The sequence below is a fragment of the Dendronephthya gigantea genome, unplaced genomic scaffold (genome assembly GCF_004324835.1).
Source record: "Dendronephthya gigantea isolate DGI-Jeju-01 unplaced genomic scaffold, DenGig_1.0 000002F, whole genome shotgun sequence".
In the NCBI taxonomy this organism is placed as follows: Eukaryota; Metazoa; Cnidaria; class Anthozoa; order Malacalcyonacea; family Nephtheidae; genus Dendronephthya; species Dendronephthya gigantea.
In genome coordinates, this window is record NW_021163012.1 from 1,663,493 (window position 1) to 1,680,656 (window position 17,164).

Consider the following 17,164-nt stretch of genomic DNA (forward strand, 5'->3'; position numbering starts at 1 on the left):
TTTTGGACCATTAGTTCTACCATTAAAAACGCGCAGGAGAGAATCTAGACTTTCACTACACCACTCCTAAGCCTAAAACACTGCGAGCCGGACTTAGGCAAGTCTAGCGAGAATCACACGAAAGCTAGAGAGTCAGAAAGATTATTCCCTCTCACCTTCTGAACGACTAGCTATATCAGTAAACTGAGCCTCTAAGAGGACATTCCACCCACATTACATTACAATCATTCTTTAATTCTACCTGCGATTACACGTCTTCAAATCTTCATATTAGGTGAAGAAGAATAAAGGTTTTAACAAACACAAAAGCTTATGTCCATTATGATTAGAGCCACAAATAGCACGAACAAAATTAAGTCAAACGCACTGATTACCTACTTCTAGTCAAACTATTTGTCAAAGTATTTCTGCCGATCCGATGGGATCGTAGTAGTTGACAGACACGTGCTCGATCCATAGATTCAATATAGATCCATAATTTCTTGAACTTATCATAAGTTCATAACAGGAGAAAAAGCCGCTTAGACAAAAAGTTGCACACAAATATATGAGAGTTGAGAACACAGGAGAACACGCGTTTTCTTGTACATCAATGTTAATGAGTGTTTAAATCCTGGTAGAAATTGCGTCAGAGAGAGAAGACACAGTAAGAAAACTAACACAAGATACAAAATCTACATTCTATTATTATAAGCCACTAAGCCATACCATAGCAATGATAAACCCTATTAACATATAAGTCTCTTTCTTATGTATAACATAAAATATCAATTTAGTGTCTCGTTAAAACAAGCTTACCATTAATTTGAACAGTTTTCCACGTTCCCTAAACGTCCTGAGGTTTTAGTTGAAACAATGTCTTGTTCTTTTAAATGGACAACAGTATAACAACCGGAGCGTGGTCGCTGCCCATAATGTCATCTCGTATAAAACTATGCACAACTTTAGGCAAGAACCTTTCAGAAACGACAAAATAATCCAAGCGCCTGTATGGAAGACATTTAGAGCATTAAAGCTGAACCTTACTGGACTTCTTGGAAAAACAGTTTAGAACTGAAAAACTATCCAATATCAAAATAACGTTCAGCTTTGAATGAAGTAATTCCCTACCATCCTACATTCTTTTCTCTAGCATTTCCTCTGTATGACCAGAAACTGTACTGGTTCTTTCTGTCAGGATAAAAATGGCGATAGGTGTCAACGTAACCTTGTTCAAGAAGCACTGTGAAGTTCTCGCGTTCTTCTTTCGTAAAACCTGCTGTTTTTTTATTAGTTTTTGGATTGGTCAAATCTAAAATCATAGTGAAGCAGAGTTGATGTAAAATCACATCTGGGATATTGCACAACTTTTCATTCAAAACATTAAACAATCAGATTGATGATTTCAAACTAAGAAGACCAAAGAAGACCAACCTATTTCCTTGTGAGCAACATTGAGATCTCCACAAAGTATGACTGGTTTCGTGTTGTCCAGCTTCTTTAGATAGTCACGAAAAGCCTTGTCCCATGTTTGACGGTAGTCTAGTCTGGAAAAAGAAAGATAATTTTCAAAAAGAAAGAAGTTATTCTGCAACTACAGCAGTGACATAAACTGTTGAGTAAAATATATCACCTTTTTAATCCCTGACCTGAATTGGGAATGTCTGTAAGAAATACAATAATGAAGGACATTTTTTATTGACCTGTATTATATAAGTATTTGTATTAGAGAGGTGTAGTATTATAGGGATGCTGTTAGAGTGGTGTCAGCATTAGAAAGGGGTCTATATAGGAGAGCGGTGTCTAATTAAAGAGGGGTTTATATTAGAGAGAGGTCTGCATTAAGGATGGGTCTGTATTAGAGAGTGTCTATGTTAGAGAGAGGTCTGTATTAGAGAGTGTCTATGTTAGAGAGGGGTCTACATTAGAGAGGGGTCTATATTAGAGAGGGGTCTGCATTAGGGAGGGGTCTGTATAAGAGAGTGTCGATGTTAGAGAGGGGTCTATATTAGAGAGAAGTCAGTCTGTGTTAGGGAGGGGTCTGTAAAAGAGGCACGTGTCATTATCAGAAAAAATGTTTTATTAATCTTACATGATGTAACCAAAAAGAACTGTTCATACTCTGCTGTGATAACACGCCCTTCCTTGTCATGCTCCGATACGCCTGCAATAGATAGGAAACTTTATCACAAACCTATGCGATGACAACCATCCAGATATAAATCACCTCATACTGTACCTATTCCATAAGTAATTTTGCTTGGTTTCTTCTTTGAAAAAAGTCTACAAGATATTAATAACATTGTACAAGATTGATCATTGATTGATGGTAAATAAGACCTTTCATGCACACACATGTACACACTTACCCAACACCGCTGTAACCCTTTGTTTCACTGTTAGCCCAGTAACAAAAATAACCTGGAAAACTTGCCTCCTATTTGAAAAAGAAATGTACATTCATTACTACAAATACTATGCATATAAATAAGTTTTCAAAAGCTACATGTGCATACAGTATATGTTTTGCTACTTTGCAAAAGTAATACTTCAAAGAATGTTGAAGCCTGCATGACCTTAGGCAAACTTGATTCATCACATTTCGTTTCTTGAATGCAAAAAATATCTGGGTCTTCCTTTCTAACATATTTCAAAGAGTCACTTTTCTTTTTAACAAATGAAGAAAGAAAGTGTTAGAGATGTCTGATTGTAGTGTGTAAAAAGAGAAACAATTATTTGAAATGCTGCCTTGTGAGTTGTGCATTAGTGCATACCTGTATCCATGCCTTCAAACCATTGACATTCCAAGATGAAATTTTCATATTCCAAGATCTGCATTCAAATATGTTATTTTATTGTCAAAGAGAGTAAATATACACAAGTTAAATATAAGGTTAGTGGATATACTGTACAAGAGCACACTATGCATACTTATCGACTTTGGGTAATTTATATGGATTCTTCGAGGTTGAAGGTTCCTCCTACATTATTGACAATAAAAATTTCCAATCAATAATAGTAAATAGTGTATTGTGTGTCTAAATTGTCTTTATTCCAATCCAAGATTGGAAGCATGCAGCAGGATTAATTGTTACCCTTATGCATGATGCATCACCTCAGAATTTATTTCTCGATTTTCTTCCTTTCTGAATTCAATAACTTTCTGTTTTTTTGTATCTTTCTTGCTCGTATCTTCTTCTACCTGAAAATTCACATAATGCACCGTAAAATACTACCCAGAACAATAGCTGTACTGTCGTGTAAAGTTGTATGTTTTTAAAAAACACCATGCACAGAATACTGAATGTTTCTTATAAAGACATTTCCACTGTAATGCGGGTGTAGAAGATAACGTGCAAGATAAAGAAAGGATCTGCGACATACCTTACGTTTTCGAGGCATTTTCAGGCAGTTAATTTTGCAAAAATATCGATAGAAATGTGGTCTGAAGCTGTCCAAAACATAGGATCTTACACACACGTGCATCGTAGTACCTCCCACTGATCTGTACTCGTTGACTGGATTAAAATGTTACAAAATTGCAACAATTTGTAACAAGGTTGCGACAAAGATGTAACAAATTTGTAACAAGTTGTAACAGAGTTGTAACAAAATTGCAACAAGGTTGTAGCAAAGTCTTAACGAAGATGTGACAGCTAGAGTAGCCAAACCGAATGGGAATATTTTAACATAACAAATTTAAACAAATAATTTAAACACTGCACAAGTATATGAAATAAAAATATTTATTCATAAAATAATATACAGAGGCTCACAGCCATATATACAGAATAAATATCAGTTAAAAATTAACATTTTCACTATAATCTAGATCTTTAAAATCCACTGGCTCAGGAGATATGGTCCTATCCGACGTTACCAAGTCATCTGTCTACAATGGAAACATGATCGTAGCGGACCTTGAATTAAATAATCGTAGCAACTTAGTTGCAAGAGGTCGAGGAAAGAGTCAACCTCACAAGCAAGGCTTTTCTGCCGCAAAGTGTAGGTAGAAAAGCCTGGCTTGCGAGGTTGAGAAAGAGTTACTTACCTTGCTATGATCGCTTTTGAAGCTTCCAAGATCAATCTCTTCAGGAATACTTGAATTATTACTATGTGTGCTGTGAAAATCAGACAGTGGATTATATTATTAATGTAGGAACAATCATATACAAGCGATTCTTTGAACATAAAGCAATAAACCAATATGAATTATTTCATATATTTCACCTTGGATGAAAATCATCGGCATAGCTGTCGTTATAATCGTCACCTTGACTTGAAGCTTTGTCCTCCGCTGGAACACCTGAAGCGATTATCAAGCAATATATCAAAAACTACGTGGAAAAACGAGTCTATAAACCACCTTAAAAACAAAGAAGTTGATTAAACACTTGCCGAAACCCAGTTCGTTTATTCGACGATCAATTTCTTCTAGTTCCTTGAAGTCCGCAGAACCTGACGACACTGCAAGATCTTTCGAACCTAAGACGCAATATAGCATGTAAAACACGAGAAGATGGTCGGTGAATGCAGCACGGAATGCAATCTTGAAGGTAAGGGAGATTCTCAACAGCTTCGTCCAGTAAATCACCTGATAATAATGATCTATCTTTCAGAGAAGGTAAACTACTTTTGCCAGTATGAAGCCAAGATTCTTCAAAGGATGGCCGTGTTGTGCTCTCATCTATGACACAGAGAATACTCGAAAATATATAATGTGATGGTGCTACTGCTGAGTTACCAACCCGGCCCAGCTCTGCTCAACTAAAGATCATCTCTTATTGATCCAGTGTTACTACAGGAGGAAACCTAAACTAAACTAACTTTATTTATACTGGATAGCTCTATCAGTTCTAAACTGTTCTTCCTAGAGGTCCAGTAAGGATAATCTTTTATTGACCCAGTGTTACTACAGGAGGAAACCTAAACTAAACTAACTTTATTTATACTGAATAGCTCTATCAGTTCTTATTTATACTGAATAGCTCTATCAGTTCTAAACTGTTCTTCCTAGAAGCCCACTAAAGCACAGTACCTAGTAAGAATCCTTTCTTTCCGCTGAAACGTAAAAAATAGAGAGTTTTAGTTATTACTAGTTGCCTTCATAAATACTGTTAACATCGTATTTCGTACGTACTCGGTGCTAGCTTTGTCTTTAGATGAAGTTAAACGTGGTTTTGTAAACTCCGCCAAGATATCATCATCGTTTAAACTAACACTCAAATCAGAATTCCTGGAGTTCCTTGAGAAAAAGCAGAATTTGTTCAAATGCATTGAGCAAATTTTGTTTATCACTTCAGCTTATTAAACCTGGTACAGTAGCTTATTTAACCCTGCCGTGAGAGACGTAAAATCAGCTCTTACTGACCCTGTTTTGAGGCCCCCAGATTTCAATTCCTCATCAAGAGATTTATCAGAATCTTTAGGAGTTTTCGTTTCACTCTTATCCAATTTCTCTGTCTTTTTCTTTTCTTTCACTCGCTGAGGAATCCTGCTCATTCTTGGACTACTGTTCTGAAATTCATACACCACAGTAAAGCATAAATAAACACATTTTAAAGGAACAATACAGTGTAGGGTAAAATCCTTCCATCTTTTCTTGCAGCTAAAAGCCCATCAACTGCCACAAAAATCACAGCTGGATGGGGAAATCTTTTAATCAATAAGTTATTACCTGATACAGTGATAAAATTCACTCACCCTACTCCCAGAGGACACTGATCTTGGTGATATTTCTGGACTAACACGACCTTTCTTCAGTATATCCTATTGATAGACATGAAACATAGGAGGTACTGTACTTCAGCCTAGCTCACATGTTAAAACTCCTGGTCATTAGACAGCTGGGTGAACTACTAACATAGGTTGACTATAATAACTACAAATATTACTGGTTCTGCATATGGTAAAATTAATTGTATATCACACCTCAGTGATAGATCCCAAATCAAGTTTTGGCATAGCAGGTTGTAAATTGTTTTCAAGGAGCGAGGATATGACTGGCTTAGAACTATTGACCACATTACTAAGATTAAGATCTTCTGCTAAACCTTCTCTGCCCTGGTAGCGATCACCCTAAGTAGACAGTAGAGACATGGTTATGAATGAACTCTTTTTTAATCAACTTACAGTTGTATATCATACAATAATATACTCACAAAGCCAGTCTCAGGGTCAAACACAGCCAGTGAATACTCCAAACCAAAAAATTCTAAAAACTCTTTCACTAAACCAGTCACAAGACGACCTAAAAAGCAAACATATTTTCCATACAATCTCAACGCAAGACATGCAAACGCAATAGACCTTTTTTATAATGACGTCAAATGTGGAAAGTATGATGTTACACGAAGTTTGATTGGCTCCACGAAACTATCGAGCCAATCAAACTTTGTGTAACATCCGACTTTCCGCGTTTGACGTCATTATGAAAAAGGTCTATTGGATCTACATACCATCACCAATTACCTGGCATTAATAATATTATGATTACATTAAAATGCTTCACAAATGCTGCAAAGCTGGGAATGATCAACTTGGTACCTTCTTTGGTGTTTATAAAATTCTTGAGCTTCTCATTGACAAATGGCAGTTGGTTCTAGCAGAGAGGGATAGTTGCAAATGCATGTTACAAGTTTAAAATCGGCAGCTAAGCCTTAGTTGTTGCACAGCCAGGTTATAATCAAATCACATACCATCTCATTTTTGTCATGAGCATCTAACACCATAAACACATTTGCTCGCAATTCAGCCTAGAAAGACGAAAAATATGCTGCAAGTTTCACGAGTTTACTAGCATGAAATGGTCTACCTAAAGGCATTGTAGCTACCATATGAATATAAATGATTGGTACAAGGACAAGGCTACAAGACAATGAAGACATGTGAACTTTTACTGGAGACAATGAACAATCTACCTTAATTCTTCCAAGCACTCCATTGTTTTCCAGCGTATGTGCGACTAGATCACGCAAATCAGGGTCCTCCTCTGCAGAAATATTCATTTTTATGACAAAAACGCTTGAATTTCTTTCGAATGATGAATCTGGCGCGATTTCTTCTCAAAATACTTTCAAAATGTTTGTTGTTGTTTTGACTTCTGACCGCGCTGACCCAGGACTTCGCCTTTTTCCATCGCTCAAAATTAGAAAATGTACGAAAAATAGGTACGCTTCGTGTTCGCGTGTTTACTGTAGATATTAAATTAATCGTTTTGTTTTCAGATATTTTAAACTTTTTCAGCTATAATTTATATATATTTCCTTTTATATATATTCTGAAATACAAAAATTTAAAGACGAATTGTCTGTTTGTCTCTAATTACACCAAGATACACATTATCGCATTGTGACTCATTACTGACTGAGATACACTTCAGGTTGTCTATGTATGAAATAACTTTGAGAAGAACTTGAAATTCCTAGTTCCCAAAGTTGTCGCTATTTATTTCATCTGCTTGGGTTTCCTCCTCCACAAAGAAATCCGTGGCCATATTGTTTAATCCATTTGGGTGAGCTGGAAAATAGGAAATGATCTAAGTTTGAAAAAAAGGGCATTACAGATCGGATCTGCCTTAGGATTAACATTAACTTGTTAACAAGGTGTTGAATTGAACGAGGTTAACTGTTTAGAATTCTTGGTAACTGTTAGAAAAACTATAAACGAGTCTTATCAATCAGTCCTTTTTGCCACAGAGTTTTTGGGCAGTGCGCGCAATTAAATGTCATAAAAACTTACTTTCTTTGGGCACCAAATGGTTCAATAGATCATTAAACCGTCGCTGTGGAAATATATTCCGTTGCTTTGTGAATTTGGCAAGCTCGTCATAGGAGGGATTTTCTCCTATCGCAACCACCATGATATTGATGTCCTTCTTGGTCAATCGTTTCACCAAAATTTCGAGGGTCAGACTTCGGTTAGAAATTCCGTGTTCTGGTTGTTTACCGTCTGTCATCAGCACTATATACTGAGATTGAGTCAAGATTTTACCTCTTCACAAGAGGTCCAGTAAGGATCCTTATTGATCCAGTGTTACTATGTATACAGGAGGAAACCTAAACTAAACTAACTTTATTTACACTGGATAGCTTTATCAGTTCTAAACCGTTCTTCTTAGAGGTCCAGTAAGGATCATCTCTTATTGATCCAGTGTTACTACAGGAAGAAACCTAAACTAAACTAACTTTATTTATACTGGATAGCTCTATCAGTTCTAAACCGTTCTTCCTAGAGGTCTTCCCATACCTTTTTAGACGTTGGTCTTGACCCAAGCTGACGCGTGAACACAAATTCGTCAGCGAAAAACAAAGCTAAAGGAATTCTCGATTTGTTTACTTCATCGCGGACGAGCTTCTCTGGGTCTTTCAAGCCATCAATCCGCGCAAACATTTTTGATTTCGTGTCACGCGTTCCAAGAAACGTTTCCGAGCTCACGTAATCCGAGAATTTGATAACACCGACATTGTCACAATCTGACAGATCAAGTTCGTTCACGATTTTCTTTGTATAAGATTTGATCAATCGGAAGCCGATAGGACCAATGCTCTCTGAGGCATCCAGAATGAATGATATATCAATCATTTTATCACAATCGTTGTCTGAAAAATAAATTGTCGATTTGAACTAGATATTTCAGATAATTCTTTCTATAGAGATGCGGTAAGGATCATCTATTATTGATCCAGTGTTATTACAGGAGGAAACCTAAACTAAACTAACTTTATTTATACTAGATAACTCTATCAGTTCTAAACTGTTCTTCCTAGAGGTCCAGTAAGGATCATCTCTTATTGATCCAGTGTTACTACAGGAGGAAACCTAAACTAAACTAACTTTATTTATACTGGATAACTCTATCAGTTCTAAACTGTTCTTCCTAGAGGTCCAGTAAGGATCATCCCCGAGCCGGTGCGAAGCACCGGGCGAGGGTACTAATTCCGCCCGGGAATGCAAATGCGAAATGAAAGTTGTCCGCCATTATGTCATGGACGTTGGGCGTTTTTGTAAGTTATGCGCATGCGTGGGTTTAAGACGAGTTAAAACTGGTAACTAGCAAACGTTTACAAACGTGCGATTGGTTAAATTAAAATTTGGGACACGTCAGCATAACTGATATTTTGAATTATAAAACTTTTTTTAAATAATATTTTTCATTTGGATGGTCTTAAAAATATACGTAAAATTGAATAAAATATAATGTGAAAGATGCCTTCGGATAGAAAAACTTTCATTCAAATGGATGGTAAAAAAACTACGATTTTGAAGCATATTTAAAGTATTTTTGAACAGGTAAATGGGTAGATTTTGTATTTTAAAGCATGCAAGTATTTTGTAAGTTTAATATGTGGTTTTATCAACAAATGTATGACACCTCTTTGAATTTATTCGTCAATTTTGTTGAAATGATTTTGATTTGGAAGGCATTTATTTTTAAAGGCGAGTCTGTTCAAAAAGTAATTGAAATTTCGCTGAATATTGCAGTATTTCAAACTATTCGTAGCACAATTATGATTATATAGTCGAATTTGATAGCTCAAGAGTCGACTGTATAATTGTACCCAGATATAGCATTTTACTTTACGAATTCGATCATTCAGCAGAAACGAGTATTATAGAATTTCAGTGATGGAAATATATGTTTATTGCTTCAGGCGAGGGGACTTTGCATGCAATGTATTTCTAGTCTCTTATTGAATGCATGTTTGGAAAACGATTTTTACCTAAAGGAACTGGAGTGGCCTCGCCATCATCATCACCATCACCACCTTAAAATATACAATAAAGTAATGATTATACGATTAAAGTTAACAAACCATGACTTTAGTTAAATAATTTGAGCTGGTCAATTTTTATTTAAATGATAGTTTGATGGGTACAAAATAAAACAAAACAAAAATATACTTCCAGCACTGCCATCATCTTCGTCCCTTCTCTGGCTTTCAAGCCAAGTTCTGAAATCTATATAAGAGAAAAATATTTCATACATATTTTGATCAAGGGAAAAACGGAATATGTCTGTTTCTTCTCAGCATTTTCTCACCAGTTCTGTTTCCAGGACCGCTGCCACTGCCGTATCTCTCGCGTCCAACCCTCGTGAAATAACCGCCTGGTAGAAAACAACAATGACACGGTTGAAAAATACATCTTAAAATTGACAATTGAGTATTTGCAATGTGAGTTTTAAACAAACAACCCTGCTCTTTCGCATGCAAAAAATAACAACTCACATTTTTCGATTAAACGAAACTTTTCGCTCGATTTTCTTTTCAATTGTGACAGGTGAAGGGAATCCGCTACGGTCGAATTCTCACAATTGAAAAGAAAATCGAGCGAAAAATTTCGTTCGGTCGAAAAATTCCGCCCAGTGGAAAACCGATTTAAGATATCGTGGGTATATTTTTATATCAAATTCTTACGTGGAGGCAATACGCAGTAACATTCAGCAATAAATAGAGCAACAAAAACTCCGACCAAACGACGCAGCATGATTGACACCTCAGAGAAAGACAAGAGAAAGACAAGTCGATATTGAGCTTAAAAAAGTCACAATTTCCATTTTTAAACAAACCACATCAGTGGCGTAGCCAGCCTATCGATTTAGCCCCAGTGAACTCTATATAGAGTTCACTGTTTAGCCCTGGTTTGGTAATATTTTGGTGTTCACTGACGGTGAAAACCGACAGAAATGAGTAATGATCACCTAAAATCTGCATTACATGACAAGATCGATAGGCTGGCTATACGTGAAAAATATCATATCTTGTAGCAAGTCTGTTCACAAGCTTACAACAAGACTTGTGCATTTTTACGCCACTGGACCACATGATATAGTACGATTGACCTAGGATACTTGGCAGGTCAATATTTCCATGGTGTAAGTATAGAACTTGAAATATAGTTAGCGCGAAGAAGTCCTCGCACAATGAAGACAAATGCATGGTTTAAATGAAGCATTTTCTATCTCAAGACAGTCGTGGCATGATTATTTGTTAAAACACATTGCCTAATAACAGTCAAAACAACTCTTCGTGCGGTCGGGATGAACTTCAAAAGGTTTAATCCTCGAAATCTGAGGAATTGGCAAGCTTCATACGAGAAGCCCTGTCTGATTATCTTCCCTATATAGGGTGCTTGCTAAATGCTAATATGATTATTTTAAGACTGTTGTTGTGGTGATAAGTCTTTTTCCGTCTCTGTGACGTTGTTTAGATTCCTGCAATACGTAGTTGTCTGATATCTATTAAGAGCTGAGGAGTGCTTTAGTTGAAACCAGACGAATACCATGATTTGGCAGGAAGAACAGTTTAGAAATGGTAGAGATATCTAGTATAAAGTTAATTTAGTTTAGGTTTCCTCCTGTAGTAACACTGGATCAATAAGAGATGATCCTTACTGGACCTCTAGGAAGAACAGTTTAGAACTGATAGAGCTATCCATGCAGTATAAATAAAGTTAGTTTAGTTTAGATTTCCTCCTGTAGCAACACTGTATCAATAAGAAATGATCCTTACTGGACCTCTAGGAAGAACAGTTTCGAACTGATAGAGCTATCCATGCAGTATAAATAAAGTTAGTTTAGTTTAGGTTTCCTCCTGTAGTAAGACTGAGGAAGAACAGTTTCGAACTGATAGAGCTTCCAGCATAAATAAAGTTAGTTTAGTTTAGGTTTCCTGCTGCATGTAGTAACGCTCGGGATCAATAAGAGATGATCCTTACTGGATCTCTAGAAAGAACAGTTTAGAACTAATAGAGCTATCCAGTATAAATAAAGTTAGTTTAGTTTAGGTCAGCACTGGATCAATAAGAGATGATGGATACTGGACGGCCTAGAGGCCAGTAGAGGAAGAACAATTTAGAACTGATAGAGCTATCCGGTATTAATAATGTAAAACTAGTTTTTAAGTTTTCGTTTCCTTCGGTAGTATCACAGGAATAATAAAAGTTATCCGCGAATGACTTACTGCATGTGATTATTAAGAATACTGACGTAACGTGCAAAAAAAAAGAAAGATCGAATCTTAAACGTATCACATGCAGGAAGGAACTTCAACAGCGATATCTTCATTAATCTTTTCAGTAAAATATGACACAACGCATCAGAAATATAAAATGTAAAATATAGAATCGAGATTTCTCAGGTAGTTCAGACACGAAGCATACCAGCTCATTGTAGAGTAATACGATATTTTGTGGTATTTTTCAGGCAGTTTAAACACAAAACACGGACGAGTAATGAGAATTACCAACTACAAACTGGCTCAGATGATTCGAGAATCTTACTTGCTTACTATAGTGAGAATAATAACGGTATAGAGGTATAACTTTAGATAAACAGAGAAAAAAAATAGAAAAAAATGTTGAAGAAGTATACAAAAACACACACAAATTAATTATATATATATTTAGGCTATATACTAGTTCCTTTTTAATATAGATCTTTAATTCCTTCAAATACATGCATCCTACCTTAAACTTGCGACAATAATTTGTAAACTGCTACTTTTCCAAATAAAGAAAGTTTCTGCTGTTGCCAAATCGTCAGTTGTACTTTCGTCCGTTCGTCTGAAAATATAAAAAGGCGTAAGATCAATTTACATGTTTCAATTGGTTTATTTCCTATTGCACTTGAGATATTTAAGCCTACAAGTACAGGATTGCTATACTTATATTAGCACGACAACGTGACGCTCAAAGCATACTTTCATTCAACGTCGTTAAAGTTGACGTATTTTTTTGCCTACAATGGAATGATCCTGACTCCGAAGTTCCAGAAATCGTATACGAAAGGCTGTTACACCCAGACGATGAAAAAATGAATCGCTTGGACGCTGACGTATTTCGTAGGGCAAATATTTTAAGTGACACATAGTTGAACTCTAATTAACAAGAGTTGCTAATTAATATCGATTTGATTATTCTGTGATGTAACTGGACAAGACGAATCTATAGCTCTCTTGCGCAATGCGTTTCGTATTCGAATCAGTCTGCACAGCTTATAGATGCCTGGATTTCTTCACTTCGTTTTCAGCCTCTGCACTGAAACTGTGCTTTAAGCATGTTCATAATGCTGGCGTATTGAGTTTGGCAGTTTTGCGTCTTCCTATAGCATTGAAATGGTTGTGTGCATAACTGGATCACAGGCCATTAAAGATTGGATTATTCTAAACTGGCCTACCTCCAAGTGGAACAGTTTAGAATTGATATAGACCCACTTATATTTGAACGAAATTCGTTTAATACCTTGCATTTTTTAGTAATAACATTGGATCAAACTAGCCATTTCTTTCATTTCGGACTCTGGACGACAACAGTTTATTAAACGTTGCTGTCACTCAAATCCTCGGTTTTTATCTCGACCGATTATTTTCTTATCATTGTTATGGGAACGCATTAATGCAGTTGCTGCCAACTCGTCGACTGATTTCAGATTAGTTTTCGTATTTTTCTCATCGTCTTTAATACGATGTTTTCGTATATGGTAAAGTCCGGAAAAAACATTCAAAATAAATTTCCGTGACAAACCCGCTCCGAAATCAAATTACACCACAATCCAATTACAAAGCGGTCAGCAGAATTTCAAGACTTCGGGTTTTAAATATATTGTTTGTTTTCTGGCTCCCGTTGACTGGAATATGCCTCGATTTGACGATGTATATGCGCATAAAATAGAACGTAAAAAATGAACACGTCAAGGGTGCCTACTTCAGTGTCTTAATGAAAAAAAATTGATGGTGAAAACTTTCTTTGACCAAAAAATTTTAATCCACGAATAGTTTACTTTTTCGTTTAAGTCGTCGACATTTTATTCTCTCAAACTCCAGACGATTTGACGTCCCAGCATGCGCAAAAACTGTTGTGGATGGAAAAAATTAAGGATTTAATTTGATCGGGTATCCTGTTGAGAAAGAACCTCGATGCCTGGTTTGAATCGAATTTAAACTATTCCCTCTGTCAGATGAGGCAGATGCGTTTTAGCACGTCTTGAACACTGTAGCTAGCGGGGGTTTATAACAACTTTATATTGTAATGACCTCTTCTAACTTTGTGACCCTATTAAATTGGTTATTCGCGAACGAGTTCAGAACAAAAGAAAAGCTGTTAAACATCAATTCTTGTCTAGACAATATTTCATTTTAATGTAGGGTTGCCATTATTGTCTCTTCAAAACAGCGTTATGTGGGTAATAGTTGTCTCTTTAGTCTTTCCATCGAGAAAGAAACATTCACCTTGTCCTTTATTAGATGATTGGAAAACATGACAACTTGACAGTACATATATGTACGCGCTTGATAAGAATTACAAAGCGCTGAGAGTTCTGGCCGATTACCGAATTTCACGAGTCTATGAGCAGAGCTTTGATGATGCCGAACCGATCACGCGATATATGTTAATTCTACGCGACGCTGCGATTTATTCAGTAAGGATGTGCTTCGCGTGACAACCAGAAGGTTTCTATACCATACTAGGGTACGATCAAGATCTGTTTGTTGACACAATCGCGCTTAAAGCCATAGGTGGTTGCGTAGTCTGGTACCGTCTCAACAGGAAATACTCTCCGCCTAGTGAAAGCCTAGTTATAATCTGATCAGTGAAATGCTGAATCGCAGGCCAACAATCTTATTACACTTCACTATCTGTTTATCCACCTCCATTTTAATCTACTTTTTGGCAGTCGTGCCAGAAATACGAAGCAGAATTAGGGTGCAAGATAAGACTAGATTAAAGTTATTCGTTCCTCAATAGTACTAGCCAAGACAAGTAGCCAACAGGCATCTCTTTCAAGAACGTCGCAGAACAGACAACAAATCGTTTAGATCTGCCTGGAGTTTAAATATATTGTTTTTGTCGGGTTCGCCCAATTTGGTCATAATGGCTGTTTACACAACCACGGGTATTTTAATGCTCGGTTGTTAGCTTAATATGATTAAGAGAAATAATGGCATTAACATTTGTGCCACAGGTCAAAATGCTATCCCGGATTTTAATGGAATATGGTGAAGGAAATGTGGAGAGGGGGTCTGATGGCAGAACACGGAAGGGGTCTGCTGTGGGGAAAGGGAAGTTTTTGGAGTTATTTCTAACACTGATGCAATGGAAATCTGAACTGAATTCGATCTATTATACTCAATGCAGTTTTGACCACCAGGTTTTGCTGCGGTTCTCTTGATGGATGTGAACTTGTGGATATGTTATGTAGAACAATGTAGAAACATAATATAGACAAATATAAACTAAGGCATTCGCAATTATTCGCTCGTTTATACTCTACCAAAAGAAGAAAAATTGAATAAAAATTCCAAGTGCAGACGGGCATTTAATAGTAAAAGCTGCAATTTGTCGTTGAGTCGAATTTGATTTATATGAAACTGAATTTGAGCATTCGCAGACGAAGAGATGATTGAAATTATCATGCTGACGTTTCTTGCAAATCTTTCATACATCGCGTGCTTCAGTTGCTTCTAAAAACGGCCTGACAAATTGCAGGGTGTAAAAGACGAGCCTTCAAATGAAGGTGCGTTCACACACAGCGATTTGTCAGGCCAATTTAGTCGCAATTTCGTGATATTTGAGAGATAAGTGGCAAACGTCAGCATGACGACATCCTAAACCACCAACATTCGTCATTAACATCAAGCAAAAGCTGAAATCGACCAAAAAAATGGTGATTTAAATCGACCGTTAAGCCTATTTTACCCAATAACAAGATAACTCTGTTAATCTATCATTTTTCATCCCACTATTATGACGGAAGAAACTTGGACGAAACCACAGTTGACGACAAATTATTAAATTATTATTATTATCAATGCTATTAATTTAAAACCGTTTTAATTTGCACCATTCCCTGCGCAGAGACTACACCCACTCATATTTCATATAAAACAAGAATGAAATAATCATCTCCTGTTGTAAAACAAAAATTCTCCAACAGAAGTACTTGAGACGTTTCTGCCCGTTTAATACACTTGCAATTTTTGCTGCGATTTTCCTCTTTTGATAGATGTGAACGAGTGAATTAGTTACTGAAGTTCAAATAAAAGTTCTTATACATCAGAGCATTCGTTAATAATTACTCGTTCACATCTATCGAAAGAAGAAAATCGCAAGTGTAAACGGGTCTTTACAATTATCAATCACGATGATTTTAAATTTTCTTTGCAATCTCAATAACAATTTTATTCTTTATGGAGGGCTTGATCCTATGGATAGTTTCTTGTTAGAAAAGACGTCTGCCTTAGGGGCAGGCGAAAAACGCCTTTAATAACGAAGAAATCCAATCGTTTCTAAATGCGCAAATATCCACCACGATATTTAGCGTATATTGTACCAATCACAGATAAAATTTCAATTTCAAAATCAACAAGACATTTGTACACTTGGATCACAAAGATCCAAGGTTGAAGATGCCGACAGCTTTTAGTCAATTCCACTGGATCAGCCAAACTAACCCAGCTGGATATAAAAGCAGATATTCGAACTTGCGATTTTTGAGCCGATTTTCTTCTTTTGACAGATTCGAACGAGTGAATATATACGAATGCTGCATGTGCGCCAAGTGCTCTTATTTAAACATCCGTTACTTGTCCACTGTATCTGTCACGTCTATCGAAAGAAGAAGTAAAACTCCTCTTCGTGGACTGACCCTGAGTTTATTGCCAGGATTTTACCCTGGCGTTTGAAACAGGTTATTTCAAACACGAAACACCACACCACATTGTAGAAAGTCAATACGATAGCAAGTTTGAAGTGAAGTCTATACGAATATATCCTTTACAGTACAAAAACGTTTCAAAACAGTCGTCTAATGGCGAAGCACGCACAGCGGAAGGCAATCTCTCGCCCATTTCTGACCATAGGAGCAATTATACGATAAAAAAAAAATTGATCAAAAACTTACCAAAATACGGTGTTGATAAAATACTGTGCAGCGCGCTACCTGTGCTTGCTTTTATGTCTCTCTGCGAAAATGACCAGACACGTCGTGAAGCAGAACTGTATAAAGTGCTCACCACAAATCCTTCTCGTTTCATTCAACCCCTCGCTATTAGCGTCAGCACACTCGACAAACGCAGGCAATTGCCAATTTTACCGCGTGTGTGTGTGTGCGCGAGTGACCTGCGACCTCGAAAATCCGGAAAGCTCAAGATAAAACGAAAACAGGCCATTAAAATTGACATGCTTG

At 36.6% G+C, this 17,164-nt stretch overlaps 3 protein-coding genes across 6 annotated transcripts; all 3 read right to left on the reverse strand.

The window, feature by feature from the left end:
* Positions 1–660: 660 nt before the first annotated feature.
* On the reverse strand, positions 661–3,464 carry LOC114536308 (DNA-(apurinic or apyrimidinic site) lyase-like). Of its 3 annotated transcripts, XM_028557655.1 has the most exons (12): positions 3,364–3,464; positions 3,095–3,181; positions 2,911–2,960; positions 2,754–2,811; positions 2,556–2,645; positions 2,349–2,416; positions 2,219–2,262; positions 2,072–2,143; positions 1,613–1,643; positions 1,414–1,526; positions 1,111–1,291; positions 663–986 (listed from the first exon to the last, which is right to left on the reverse strand). In XM_028557655.1, exons 1-12 carry the CDS (start codon positions 3,379–3,381, stop codon positions 869–871), a joined length of 930 nt encoding a protein of 309 aa, XP_028413456.1. In that variant the 5' UTR covers positions 3,382–3,464; the 3' UTR covers positions 663–868. The 3 variants fall into 3 exon arrangements, with proteins under 3 accessions (XP_028413464.1, XP_028413456.1, XP_028413473.1); XM_028557663.1 differs by lacking the exon at positions 2,072–2,143 and having other exon boundaries at positions 661–986; positions 1,613–1,628; XM_028557672.1 differs by lacking the exon at positions 3,364–3,464 and having other exon boundaries at positions 3,075–3,143.
* A 243-nt stretch (positions 3,465–3,707) lies between these two features.
* Positions 3,708–7,066, reverse strand: LOC114536763 (FGFR1 oncogene partner-like). The gene is made up of 14 exons (XM_028558119.1): positions 6,900–7,066; positions 6,678–6,734; positions 6,526–6,580; positions 6,141–6,229; positions 5,911–6,057; positions 5,683–5,748; positions 5,351–5,496; positions 5,120–5,224; positions 5,018–5,040; positions 4,574–4,666; positions 4,378–4,464; positions 4,210–4,285; positions 4,031–4,100; positions 3,708–3,871 (listed from the first exon to the last, which is right to left on the reverse strand). Exons 1-14 carry the CDS (start codon positions 6,984–6,986, stop codon positions 3,782–3,784), a joined length of 1,191 nt encoding a protein of 396 aa, XP_028413920.1. The 5' UTR covers positions 6,987–7,066; the 3' UTR covers positions 3,708–3,781.
* A 161-nt stretch (positions 7,067–7,227) lies between these two features.
* Positions 7,228–17,082, reverse strand: LOC114536188 (matrilin-3-like). Of its 2 annotated transcripts, none has more exons than XM_028557520.1 (9): positions 16,880–17,082; positions 12,448–12,543; positions 10,398–10,476; positions 10,022–10,087; positions 9,883–9,939; positions 9,702–9,746; positions 8,227–8,579; positions 7,720–7,948; positions 7,228–7,497 (listed from the first exon to the last, which is right to left on the reverse strand). In XM_028557520.1, exons 3-9 carry the CDS (start codon positions 10,465–10,467, stop codon positions 7,403–7,405), a joined length of 915 nt encoding a protein of 304 aa, XP_028413321.1. In that variant the 5' UTR covers positions 10,468–10,476; positions 12,448–12,543; positions 16,880–17,082; the 3' UTR covers positions 7,228–7,402. The 2 variants fall into 2 exon arrangements, with proteins under 2 accessions (XP_028413321.1, XP_028413324.1); XM_028557523.1 differs by lacking the exon at positions 16,880–17,082 and adding an exon at positions 12,681–12,696.
* Positions 17,083–17,164: the final 82 nt, after the last annotated feature.